The following is a 14,597-nucleotide window of genomic DNA, read 5'->3' as shown; positions in this document are numbered from 1 at the left end:
ATAAAAGTCTCCTCATTTGGGGACTATGTATCCCTTCTGTTTTGGCTCCTCCCTCTGTCTGATTGCCTTTTATTTATTTATGAGTTAATTTTTACCTTTTCAGATCAAGGCAAATACTTTGGCCCTTTTTGCTGTTCTTGTACAATATTTTTAGCTCAGAGGAACTGGAACTATTAGCTAGAATGAAGTTTCTGTTGGCCACCTACCTCTCTCTCATCTCAAAAATTGTAATCTGGAGCTGGCCGTGATTAAAGAAGCAGCTATGATGGGCTCAGAAGTTAAATTATAAGTTTCTGGATACTGGAAAGCTCTGATAAACTGTCTGCAGTGAGGTCCTCTATAGGTGTAAAATCCAGGAGAAAATTAAGCACCAGGGTCTTTAGGACATTCCTGTTTCTTTAGTTATTAAAAAACTAAAAAGGTTTGAAGACAACTTTTTATGTTTAGGTGTCTGATGAATGAAATAAAGGAATTATAAAGAAGTTAGCCACAGAATTGTGTAAATCTTGTTGTTTTTAGAGTTTGTAAATTCTAAGCTGAGAACTAGTGCAACTTGTAGAAGTTACTCTTTTTTTCCTTTTGTCTCTCTGAAAAGTATTCTCAGGATCTTCATCCAGTACTAAATATGATCCTGATATTTTAAAAGCTGAGATCTCCACCACACGATTAAGGGTAAGATTTTCTTGTTGTGGTTCTGTGTTGAACATGTGCACAGAGTAGGACGGTGGTGGGAGGGACTTTTGTGGCCGTCTCCATTCCAGGGAGGAACCTGCTCTGCTTACCCTGATGGGTGGTCTCTCTGCTTGTGTTAGAACATGTTCAATGATTGAGATTAAAACAGAATATGTTCCATTACTGGGCACTTTATTATTTGTGGTTAGTATATTGAATCAAAATTTGAGTTTCGAGGGGCTGGCCCCGTGGCTGAGTGGTTAAGTTTGCGCGCTCCGCTGCAGGCGGCCCAGTGTTTCATTGGTTCGAATCCTGGGCGTGGACATGGCACTGCTCATCAGACCACGCTGAGGCAGCATCCCACATGCCACAACTAGAAGGACCCACAACGAAGAATGTACAACTATGTACCGGGGGGCTTTGGGGAGAAAAAGGAAAAAATAAAATCTTTAAAAAAAAAAAATTAAAAAATAAATAAAAATTTGAGTTTCGATAACTTCCTTTCCTTTATCATGCTGAAGTACGTCTACCAGAGTTGAGGCCACCTGGTCTTTCACCAGACAACCCAATATTTAGAGATGCCCACAGTTCACGTCACCAAGTCATCCCTTTTGTAGGTCCAGCTTTGGTAGTTCTCACACTTCCTCATGGGTTGTTTCCTGATCTTTACCCTAAATCTTTTTGACCAAACTGCTGTTAAGGTCATAGCTTTTTTATCCTTGATTTTTGGAATCTTACAGACTGCTGAGCAGGTAAACAAAGTCATACACCCATATCTAGGTCATGCAAGAGATTATTACCCTGGTCCCAGAAGCCTCCTCATTACATCCCCTCGTCATCATTATCCTTCTCCCTCACGGTAACACTAGCCTCATCAGCACTGTAGGTTAATTTTTTGCCTGGCTTGAACTTTGAAAACTGAAATGTTACCATGTGTATTATTTGATGGCTTCTTTTGTTCGACAACCGTTCATGATATATCCACATTCGCTTTTATTGCTCTAAAGCATTCCCCTTTTCTATGCATGCCATAAATTCTTCATCTCTTCTACTATTGATGTACATTAGAGTTTATTCCAATTTCTGATAATTAGAAATTATGCCTTAATGTCCGTGTCTATTGTACATGTCTTTTAGTGCATATATGTACACATTTTTGTTGGTTGTACAACTAGAAGAGGAATTGCTGTGTCAAAAAATATACATACCCTCAGCTTCAGCAGACACTGACAGGCAGTTTCAGGCCTTCTTCCGTTCTAATATCTGCCCTTAAAGCTCGAAATTACGTTCTGCACATGGCTTTGCCTATATCCCACAGGTTTTGAATTTTGTATTTTTATTATTAATCAGTTCAAAATATTTTTAACTTCTTTATGATTTTTCGTATGAGTGTATTGCTTAATTTTTAAGCAGTTGGGGATTTTCTTTTACTGTTGATTTCACTTTAAGTCCATTGTGTATTTTTCAGTTCTAAAGTTTCTATTTGATTATTATTTATTGTTTCTAGTTACTTGCCCAAATTCTGCACATTGATGTATAATTTGTTGAACAAAGTAATCACAGTTATTTTTAAATTCCATGTCTTGATTAACACAATATCTAAAATTTCTAAGTGTTAGATTCTCTGGTCTGGTCTGTTCTCTTCTCTTGATTTTTGGTCAATATTTGACTTGTTACAGCTGCTTACTTTTTATTAGGAGCCATATATTATGTATGAAATATTCTAAAGATAATTTGAAGTTTTGGATGATCCTGTCTTTATTTCCAGTTTACCCTTTCTCTTGGGGCAAAGCTCTTCAGAATCCCAGTTGAACTCCTGGGATGTTTGTGAGGGCTCCCTTTGCTTGATTGGGGCTGAGCTCCAGCCCTCTCCCCGAGCCCCTCAGCTCTGTGGGGCTGCCAGGAGCGCTCTGTAGCTCAGACTCACAGTCACTGCATTCTTCCAACTTTTCAGTTTCTCTATTGAGTATACAAATGTCTCAAAAGGAAAAACAGTGCCAAGTTTGGATCCGGATTACGGGCTTCCCCTGTCTTTTGGATCTTTAACGCCAGTGCTTGCTGCCTTGGTAATTCTCCAGAGTCTTCAACTAGGTGTTTGGTTTGGTTTGGTTTTTCCTCACAACTTTTCTATTTGTTCTTAGAAGAAGAGTATGAAAAAAAATTGTCTACACTTTCTGAAAGCCAAACCTCTCTTCAGTTTGGATTTCTGAGTTTAATTGATGAAGTCTTTGCTAGAAGTGTTCTGTGTCATTCTGCCATAAACGTCCCTCCGATGTATCATAGACCCTTTACTCTGTCAACCTGTCCATATTTCTCTCTACATATCTTAAGAATATCATGCGATGGTTTGCCAAACGCCTTGTTGCTGTAACCCTGTACTGTGTCTATACATCTCTGTGACCTACTAGACTAGATATCTTATCTAAAAAAGGGAAATTAAGGTATTTTGTCAAAATTTACTCTTAATAAACTTCAACTCTCACTTGTGCTGTGTGCCTCTGAGGAAGTTATCACTTATTATTACTGCTCTTTGAAATTTTAACCATTTTTCACAGTTCTTATCTTTGTAAGACACCTGAATAGAATAACCACAACAGGCTATTAGAGTCTGTCCATTTAAATCCCCTTTTAGGAAAGATGCAAACTAAGGGATTTAAAAACAAAAACTTATAGGATATCCCATACAAGCAACCGTTTAGAAGGAAATGCAGCCCCATCTCAATCAGGGAAATCCCAAGTGGTCACATTCCCTAGACCTGTCTCCTAATGCAGCAGAATCCCTTAGATAAAGCTTATTTTATGCCAGCCTTAATGTGCCCTTCGTATCAGAACCCTGTATTTCATATATATGTTTCATCACTGTGAGACCACAAAGATGAGTCAGACAGGAGCCCTCCTCAGGGAGCTTCCCTCAAGAAGAGGATTTAAGCCATTCATACGTAACTGTAATGAAAGATCAGAAGGGACACTCTCTTCTTCTCTTTCATTAGTGAATAGGTGCCTGTTTGACACTTCCTGTCAGTGTAAATGCCTTTTTATAGAAACGTTCCCTTAGCAAATTGGCCCTTGTGGTCTGTGCTGCTGTTGGGATGTTTTGAGCTGTGTCGTGTTTGAACACTGTGGAGCAGCCGGTGCGGTCTGTCTGCTGTTTGCACTTTTTGGCCAGGTACCCTTTGAGATGCCCCAGCCGTTCAGATGGGGTCTGTAACTTGGCAGAGTCTGACGGCTTTTGATAACCTGGCTTTTCCTGGCTTGCCTACCCTGTAAAAATTCTAGTGTAGACTAGTCTCTTTCACAGGTGAGTGCCACAGAAATAGTAACTTGTGAATCAACTAGCTCTTTGTTGCTTTGGTGTCTCGGAGGACCTGCCTGTGTTTTTGGTCACAGTGACAATTTTTCAGGTATAGCCAAACAGTGGTTTCATGCTTCATTCTTTTGATGAAGCAATATTGGCAGGGTGCTCCCTCTGTTTTACTGAATTAGAGCGAGTGAGTCAAGTATTTGGGAAGCAGGCATTTAGGGATATCTGTCTAAAACATGTGTTTTGTATTATTTTGTATTATGGTCATGGGTATTGGTGATCATTGCGCTTCAGTTTCCTCTTTGGGCGAATGGGATAATAGTACTTCTTGGAATCTTATTTCTAGTTGTTGAAATAGTGAAACGAATAAATTAGTGCTCTTTTAGTAATATACTCTGATAACTTTTAAAGATGATGTTTAATTGCTTAAGAAAATCTATTTTTTAGGAAGAGGAACGTAAAAATTTTTATTGCAAAATTTATTACTTCATTTATTCACAATGGATACTTAGACCATAGCCTTCTTGGGGTAGAAAATGGAATATCTCATACAAACAAAACCTTAAATTCATCTGATATTTAAAAAAATTTATACCTCAAATTACAGATAGGTGAGATTTGGTGAAAATTTGGTGGAGAAAATTTTTGGTGAATTTTGATTAAATTTTTACTGTTGTTTATTAAACTGAAATAAAACATTGGAGGTGTAAATGCATTTGAGAAATTTATTGAGCACCAAAGCATACGCTCTGAAACAACTTTTAATTTTGTAAAAAAAGAATACAAAGGCCCCTTTGGTTAAATTATTTATATTCCACTCCAAACACATGGCTGGTTAGTGGACACTGCTGTTTATAACTATGTACTATCTTTTGCTCTCAAAAGTATTTACTCACACGTTGTTTATATAAGTTCACTTTGAATTGTTTTGGGGAATGGTGATGGACTCAGAAAACTAGTCTACAATCTCATGTATATGTAATCTTGGGCATAGATTTAAAAGGATGGCAATTGAATTTAAGGTTTGTTTGTAATTATGAGTAGAGTTAACTAATGTGCTCATCAATTTATGCCACGTTAACCAGTGATCTAACTAATGTACAAAAATCATAGCAATGTGCTTCAGATGGAAAGAAATATGCCTTCTGAGAATGTATATTGCTACAAATAAGGATTATCTCCTCTAGACATGAGAGATGTCTTTATTCTTGTACTACATTTAAAACTTAGCTTACATCCCTTTCATTACTTCTTTCAGCTGTGACTTGGCCACTTTCAGGATATTGAAGGAGATGGAATGATACAAATTTGCAACACCATGCTGTGCGTTAGATATGGTTATTCTTTTAGGATGTTCGGGGAGGAATTTGTGTTGTAGTTGGTGTTGGGTTAGAAAATAGTAGAACAGTCTTTGTGAATTTTGAATGAAATGAAAAATGATACAATTTGATTCACATTCACTAAAGAAAAAGAGAGCAAGATTGAAAGAGAAAATAAGAGAGATAATCTTTTTAATGCAAAAACTGGTGTTGTCTCTATTATGACGTGCTAGTAACTTAAAGTAATTAAAATTCATAGCAAAGTAGCGCTTTTTTCAAAAGGCATACTCAGCCCTTGAGTAGAGTGAAATTGTAGGACTTAATCACATTTATTGATTTCATAATGTTTTGTTCCTCTCTGGTGATTTTGGTCTTCTTCTCTAGCTTTGAATGGTACCATACTGCAGCTAAATAATATATACTTCAAAAGAAGTCCTTCCTTGATTCTGTGTTGTGGGGGAGGAGATATTTACTTTTTTCTCACCTGGATAAACTACCATATCAATCTCTTTGGCCATGACTTCCAGACTTGTCCATTTTAATTCATAAACTCCCTTATATCCATGATGCTCATGGCATTTTGCAAAATTAAATGCAGTTAACATTTCCTATGAGAGAATAAACAATCTAAGCAGATAGGAACAGGAAAATAATGATTCATAAATGATGATTTTTAAATGATTCTATAAATCCTGCATTTGTTCTATACATATATATGCGTATATTATAAATTCTATAAAGCTCATTCTCATTTTTTGAAGGGCTATGGGACTTAAGCTTTGTGGAGCTGTATGAGATAAAGATATTATACTGAATACATTCAAACCAACACTTCCCTAGATTTTGACACGTTTCCTTGGCATATGCACGATAAATACATCAACCTGATGTGTTCACTTAAATTTTGAGAGAATCACTCTCCTGAGGCCATGACAATGAAGTAGTGAGAGAAAAAATAGCTATTATACTGCATACATTTTGAGATCTTCAACACTTTCATGTGCATATTTATATCTAGAGTTGAGGGTGGTAGACATAGTACTCTCAGCTTCTGTTTAATCAAAGAACCAGAATCTGACAGAGTTCCTTCAAAATAGAGTGGAATAGATTTGTATGAGATTAGCCAATTGGATCCAAGATTTAGATTTTGTGCGTTGAGAGAGAGAGAGAGAGAGAGAGAGAGAGAGAGAGAGAGAGAGAGAGAGAGATTGATGAAACAGGTCCAACAGGGAGATATTCTGCCTAAAATTCGGTCTGTTGGAATCACATGAATATCTTTTAAAAGATCCAGTTGACTTCTGTTTTTGCCCAGGGAGGAATAACTGCTATAGGAATTGCCCTCTAACAACAGACAATTAGAGAACTGGACAGACTCTGTAAGACAGCTGTTTTCAGACTTTGGGTAACAGGCACTAGAGGACTGTGCTCCCTAATGAGGGGAGGCAGAGGAGGCGAGCCCCGAGATCATCCTGTCTGCAGTGTGGGGAAGGACTCACACATATTCTAGTGCTAGGCCTGAGTTGAAGAGACTAAAGAACAAAGTTCAGTGAAGTGGAAGTGTCTCGAATTTGTGGGGAGTACTGGAGAGGAGGGAGCTAGAGAGAGAAAGAGAACAAGAGCCAGCTCTGGAGATTTCTAATGGGATCTCCTCAAATTTTGAATATCAGCTAAGTAAACATGGTATGAGATAGGACTAGGCTGAGGAAAGAAAGCAGTAGGACGGACCATTGTTGGAGCTCACGTGGGGCTGGGAATGGTTTGTGTTTCCACCAGCCGGAATGGAGAGACCTTAAGACATGGGGCGTTAGATAGAAACCTCAGTAGTGGGACCAAATTAGTCTAAGACTAAAGGCTGCTTTGGGCCTACCCTAACAAAAATTAAAAGCAAACCTTGAATGGAACAAATTAATTTAAAATAATTTAACTGTGTCCTAGAAGAAAGTCCACCATTCTTTAAGAGGATACAACTGAAATCTAGCACCAATAATGTAAAATTCACAATGGCCAACGTCTAGTCAAAAACTTCCGTGCATGTTGGGAATGAGCATAGTGGGGAGGGGCGGAAGGAAGGAATTACCCAGGGGCATAAGGAAGCTTTTAGGGGAATGATAGATATATTCCTTATCTTGATTGTGTTGGTGGTTTCATGGGTATATACATATGTCAACATTTATCAAAGTATAAGGCTTAAACATAGTCACTTTATTATATGCCATTTATACATCAATAAAGCTGTTAAAAATTACCAGGCATTTAAGGAAGCAAGAAAATATGACCTGCAACAAAAGGAAGAAATAAAGATACGATTTAATTAGCAGACCAACATGTTAAAGCATATCATACATATGCTCAAGAATGTAGAGGAAAACCTGATGAGGAGAGAAAATAAAGATATAAAAAGGATCAAAATGGAGCTTTTACTATTTAAAAATACAATGTCAGAAATGAAAAATACACCATATGAGAATAACTTGGATGCCAAATAAAAGATGAGTGAATTTGAAGACATAGGAATAGAAACTATCCAAGATGAATTACATAGAGGAAAAAGAGCCTGAGAAAAATGTCACAGCACATCAGTGTCCTGCGGTACAATATTGAATGGTCTAATGTATTTGTAATTAGAATCCTCAAAAAAAAAGAACAAAGAGGAGAAAATCACAAAGAACATTTGAAGAAATTAAAACTTTAAATTCATAGATGAAGGTATTCCAAAGGGGAGTAAAAACAAAGAAGATCATATCAAAGTACATCGTAAGTAAATTACTGAAAATAAGTGATACAGAAGAAATCTTAAAAGCAGCCATAGAAATTAGACACATTACATACAGTGGAACAAAGATGGTAATTGCAACAGACTTCTCATCAGAAACTATGCAAGCTGCTAGACAATGGAGTGAAATCTTCAGAGTACTAAAAGAAAAAAAATGTCAACCTAGATTTCTATACCTGGTGAAAATATCTTTCAAAATTGAAGGCAAAAATAAACAACCAGCTCAAAAATGGGCAATAGACATTTCTCCAAAGAAGATATGCAAGTGACCAATAAGCATATGAAAAGATGGTAAACATCATTAGTCATTAGGAAAATGCAAATCAAAACCACAACGAGACACCCATTACACTCATTAGGAAGGCTGTTATAAAAAAAAGTGGAAAATGACAAGTGTTGGTGAGGATGTGGAGAAATTGGAACCCCTGTGCAATACTGGTAGGAATGTAAAATAGTACAACCGTTGTGGAAAACCGTATGGCAGTTGCTCAGAAAGTTAAACATAGAATTACCATGATGTAGCAATTCTGCTCTAGGTATACCCAAAAGAATTGGAAGCAGGGACTCAAACAGATTCTTGTACACCAATGTCCATAGCAGCATTATTTGCAATAGCCAAAAGGTGGAAACAACCTGTATTAGACAGGGTTCTCTTAGGAAACAAAACCAATAGGATGTGTATATATATAGAAAGAGATTTATTATAACAGTTGACTCACACGATTATGGAGACTGGGAAGTCCAAATCTGCAGTGTGAGCTGGCTGATGGTGCAGTTCCTGAGCAAAGGCTGGCAGGCAGAGACCCAGGAGAGCAATGGTGCATATGAAAGCTGAGGGCAATCTCCTAGAGAATTCCCTCTTACTTGGGGAGGCTGGTCTTTTTGTTCTAATCAGACCTTCAGCTGATTTAATGAGGCCCACCCACCTTATGGAGGTAAGGCTACATACTTGGAGTTCACAGATTTAAATGTTAATCTCATCCAAAAACACCCTCCAAGTTGACACATAAAATTGTTATTATACAACCTATATGTCCATCAACAGATGAATGGATAAAATATGGTCTATACATACAATGGAATATTATTCAGCCTTAAAAATGAGTGAAATTCTGATACATGTTACAACATGGATAAATTTTGAAAACTTTATGCTAAATGAAATAAGCCAAACTCAAAAGGACAAATATTGTATGATTCCACTTATGTGAGGTGCTAGATGAGGTAAATTCATAGACGGAAAGTTGAATAGTTGTTACTGGGGTTGGGGGAGAGGAGAATGGGGAATTTTGTTCACTGAGTACAGAGTTTCAGTGTTGGGTGGTGAAATAGATCTGAAGATGCCTAGTGATGATGGTTGCACTTAATGCCACTAAATTGTACATTTAAAAATAGTTAAATGGTAAATTTTATTATATGTATTTTTTACCACAAAAATTTTTAAGTGAAGGCAAAATAATTTTTCCAGGCAGACAAATGCTGTGAGAATTGATTGCTTGCAGAACTGTAATATATTAATGTTAAAGGGAATTCTTTAGGCAGAGGGAAAATGATACTACATGGAAATTTGAATCTACATAAAATAACGAAAAATGTAGGCTACAGTAAATAAGAATGTGAATAGAAGACTTTTTAATGATTTAAAGTTTCTTTAAATATAATTGCTTATGTAAACATAATAAATATGTTATGGGGCTTATAAAATATTAAGGAGCAAAATATAGTATATCACAAAGGACAAGGGAAAATGGAAAGATCCAATCATAAGGCTCTTAGAGTATACATAAAGGAATATAATATCATTTTCAGATAGACTGTATATTTTATATACTAGGGCAGGAGTGGCCCAACTTTTCCTATAAAGGGCCAAATAGTAAATACTTTCAGTTTTGCAGATATGGTAATCAGAATTGCAAGATATCCTCCAAGAGTCCCCACTCCCCGACCTTCCCTGTTGTACACACCCTACAGTCTCTAGGCTGTCTGTCATGAACTTCACTCTTGTGATTGGGTTGTTTTATAGGACACAGCTGACTTTAACATAAGGAGATCATCCTGGCGGGCTGGAGGTAGTCACTGAGCCTTTTCTCTGGCTGGTGGTAGAGGAGAAGTCAGATGTTCAAAGCACAGGGGACATTCAGAGCACCATTTCTGTATTAAAGAGGAAGGGACTCATAGAAAGGAACTAAGAGTGATGTCTGCTGTAGCCACTGAGGAATCTGAACCTCAGTCCTGGAGCTGTGGGAGCTAAATTCTGCCAACAGCAAGAGTGTGGTTGAGAGTGGACTCTCCCCTGGAGCCTCCAGATGACAACTCAGCCTGGCTTACACCTCAGTTTCAGTTTTGTAAACTTGAACAGAGAACCCAGCCAGACCTTGTGAGCTATTAAATAAGTCTAATTTTAAGCTACTAATTTTGTGGTAATTTGCAGCAACAGAAAACTTGATATAGCAGGCCATGTACAGACTCTGTCGTAGATTTTTCTTTTTCCTCACTGTTTCTGGGAAAATAATAAAAAACGTGAAAACCATTCTTAACTCATGAGACATCAAATAATTAGTCTACAGGGTGGGTTTGCCCCACAAGCTGTCATTTGCTGATTCCTGCCCTAAAATAACCACTAGGAAAATATAGAGGTCTTACCAATAGTGGAGATAAAATGGAATCATAAAAAAATTTAGTTAATCTAAAAGGAGGCAGGAATAGAGGTAGAAAGGATAAAAGAACATATGTGACAATTTAGAAAACAAATATAAAGATAGATTTAAACCCAACTCTGTCATTATATCAATGATTACACTAAATGTAAATGTTCTAAATGTTCCAATTAAAGGGTAGAGATTATCAGAATGGTTAAAATAAGACCCAACTCTATGATGACTACAGCAGACCTATTTTAAGTGTAAAAATCCAGGTCGGTTGAAAATTAATGAAAAATATATAATGTGATAACACAAATGCAAAGAAAGTTGCAGTTGCTGTATTTAGATCAAAGTAAACTTTAGAACAAGGATATTATTACTAGAGATTTTATACTAATAAATGAGTCAGTTCATCAAAGGACATAAAAATCCTAAAGATGTATGCACATAATAACAGAGCTTCAAATATCTGAAGTAGAGACCAATAGAACTGAAAGGAGAAAGACAGATTCACAATAATAGTTGATATATCACTGCTCCTCTTTTAGTAATTGACGGAATATGTTGACAAAAAATCAGCATCGTCGTTGGAGATGTGAACAGTACTGTCAACCAACCTGATCTAATGAACATTTGTAGAGCACGCCCTCTGAAAACAGCAAAACACATACTGTTTTCAAGTGCGCGTGGAGCGTTCACAAAGGAGACCTTACACTAGGCTGTGAGAAGAATTCTCAGTATTCAAGGGGACTGAGACCAAACTGACTACAGTGAGATTACACTAGACGTCAAAACGGTACATATCTGGAAAGATTTCCAAATACTTGGGTTTTATTAGCTTACTTCTTATTGATGAAAGAAGAAAGCACACAAGGAACATTTTTAAATATTTTGAACTAAATGAAAATGGAAATATACTCTAAAAATTTATGGGAATAAAGTAGTGCTTAAATGGAGGTCATTGGCAAATGGAACTCTCATATATTACTACAGGAATGCAAAATAGTACAACCACTGTGGAAGACTGTGTAGCAATTTCTTACAAGGTTAAACATACACCTAAAATGTTACTCAGCAGCCCCGCTTGTAGGTGTTTACACAAAAGAAGTGAAAGTATATACCCACACTCAGACTTAAGTGTAAATATTCACAGGAGTGTTATTCTTACTAGCCCAAACCTAAATGTTCATCAGTGGGTGAATGGATAAGTACATTGTGGTAGATCCATAAAATGGAATAAAAAGGAGCAAGCTGCTGATACTCACAGCATGGATGAATTTTGAAAGCAATTGATAAGTGAAAGAAGCCGGTCACAAAAGACTACTTAGAGTGTGCTTCCGTCTATATGAAATTCTTGAAAAGGTGCATCTGACAGAAAGTGGGACAGTGGTTGCTAGGGGCTAGGTGGGGATAGATGACAGAGGGGCCTGAAGAAGTATGTGGTGATTGCCTGGTAGTTACGTGATTATGTATGTTTTTCTAAATTCATCATATTTCCTATTTTCAGTTGGTGAATTTTATTATAAATCATTTATTCAGCAATAAAGATAATTAAAATATCACTTTCTACATGGGGGAAAAGATTTAAATGAATAATTATTAGAAGCAATAAATAGAATATGTGTTTTTTATACATACAAAATATTTTTTACATACTTATAGCTACTTAGAAAATATAGTGTGAAAAATCATATTCATAATAGCAAACAAAAATCATACCAAGGAATAACTTTTATCAAGAAATGTAGAGAGAATTATAAAACATTATTGAGGGATATTAAAAAAAGGTTTTAATAGGTAAGAGTCATACATTTTTCTTGAATAGAAAGAATAAATATTATAAGGAAGGACACATTATCAAATCCTAATTTGGGAGTGGAGGAGGGGAAACAAGGTAAAATTTTGCAGAATATCATCTGGACAAATGACTAAACAGGAATAGGAAAAATTTAAAAGGAGTTAAACTGGAGGGGGTTGTTTTAGATTAAAAAATACTTTATTATGGGAAATATTAAACACTGTACATGAGTGGAGAGAATGGTATAATTATCTCCCTATTTCCATCACATGCCTCAATAATTTTATCTTTCATTCTCTCCCCAGTCCACTGAATTATTTTGATAATTTGAGATAGTAAATTATTTTGATAATTTGAGATAGTAGATCATTTCTTCTATATATATTTCAGCATCTATTCCTAAAAGCTAAGAAGTGTTTTCAAAAATATAACTGCTGTATATACCATTATCACTTTTTGAAAAGTCAACTTAGAATTCTTTGGTACCATTCAAATATCCAGTCAAGGTTTATGTTTCCCATTTGTGTCATAATTTGTTTTTCTGTTGGTTTGTTTGAATCAGGGTCCAAATATGGTCTATACCCTGCAGTTGGTAGATATATTTCTGAAGTCTATTTTAATCACTCTCTCTTCTTTTATGTGAAGCTGTTCAAAAAACCCAGGTCACTTGTAGAAGTCCTCGTCTGATTTTTGTATTTCATATCCTCATAGTCTACTTGAACAAATTTCTTGGCCCCTTTGTTTCCTGTAAATTGCTAATTAGATGTAGAGATTATGAGATGTAGTTTTTTGGGGGGGTTAGGATTCATCATAGTATTATACCATCTCAGGTATACAGTATCTCATTTTTTCCCTTTTATTATAGTAGTAATCATTCATGGTCATCGTCTAGATTCGTTATTTCATTAAGGGTTGCAAATGATTTTAGTCTAATTGTGTTATTCCCTATTTATTTATTTATTTGTTGGGATACTTCTCTAAAGAACCCCACCCCCACCCCACTGCTATTTGCTATTTGCTTACCCTCATCTCATATTGGAAAGATGGATAAATATTGGATTGTTTTCCTTTTTTTAAAACCTGTTTTCAAATGATGAGCTGTGGCTTTGCATCTGCCAGAGGTGACTAACAGAGTTGAATTTGTTTAAGTATCAGTATGTGCTCACACATATAAACATTATCGATGTCCTGACAATTATCATTCTTATTGAACTCACCTTGTCCTGTCTCATGCATAAAGGAGCCTCTTTATACTGGCTCCTGAATTCTCTGATCCCAGTATTCTTATAGTTTCTTTCTCCCTGGTCTGAAAAGATGTTCTTGACTTTTTTTGCCCTAGACCTGGAATCAGACATTTTTCCAAGAAATTCTTATTCTTTTTAGTGAGAAATGGTATTTAGAGACCACAATCTATATGCATGAATGTTTATTACAGTTGGGTTGGCAATAGCCTATAGGTATTTATGTTAATATATTTAAAGTACTTAAATCTCCAGTAATTATAAAAGTGTGATATTGACACAAAAATAGGAAGATCAGTGGAACTGAATATCCAGAAATACACAGAAATGCCTCATTGAATTTAAAATATGATAAAAGTGGCATTCTGTGTCATTAGGGAAAAAATTGATTATTCAGTGAATGCTTAGGGACATCTCTTTGCCCGTTTTACAGGAAATTAAGGTGGATCTGTACCTTATCCCTTATATAATAATTCCAGATGGATCAGTGATTTAAGTGTGAAAAGTTCAGTCATGAACTTATTTACTTAAATTAACGACAAAACATTTAAAGCGATGAGTGGCAGAACTATGGGGAGTAACAGACAAAGCCATGCTCATAGTGAGACATTTTGATAAATCAAGTGCAATAACTGACAGGATGGCAAGTCTTCAGTCTTTTATTGGTTAAGCAATTATTTATTGAGTGCTTCATACATGCCAGGTACTGTTTGACACATTTGCTATAGCAGAGAGCAAATGGAGTACTTAGCATAGGTCAGGCACTGTTCGAGGCAATGAGGAATAGCTGAAACAAAACAAGAGGGTTGCTCTTATGGAGCTTATGTTGTATTAGGGTGGGGAGTTCAAAC

At 36.2% G+C, this 14,597-nt stretch overlaps 1 protein-coding gene across 3 annotated transcripts in view; it reads left to right on the top strand.

Moving 5' to 3' along the window:
* The window catches only part of WWC2 (WW and C2 domain containing 2), a 209,296-nt gene that overhangs the window by 111,585 nt on the left and 83,114 nt on the right, over positions 1–14,597 (top strand). For all 3 annotated transcript variants that reach the window (XM_044760694.2, XM_070499627.1, XM_044760695.2), the window contains exon 4: positions 596–672. In XM_044760694.2, coding sequence (XP_044616629.1) covers positions 596–672 — 77 coding nt within the window. The remainder of the gene's footprint in view (positions 1–595; positions 673–14,597) is intronic.

Source organism: Equus asinus, chromosome 27 (genome assembly GCF_041296235.1).
Source record: "Equus asinus isolate D_3611 breed Donkey chromosome 27, EquAss-T2T_v2, whole genome shotgun sequence".
NCBI lineage: Eukaryota > Metazoa > Chordata > Mammalia > Perissodactyla > Equidae > Equus > Equus asinus.
This window is presented reverse-complemented; position numbering and strand designations above follow the sequence as displayed.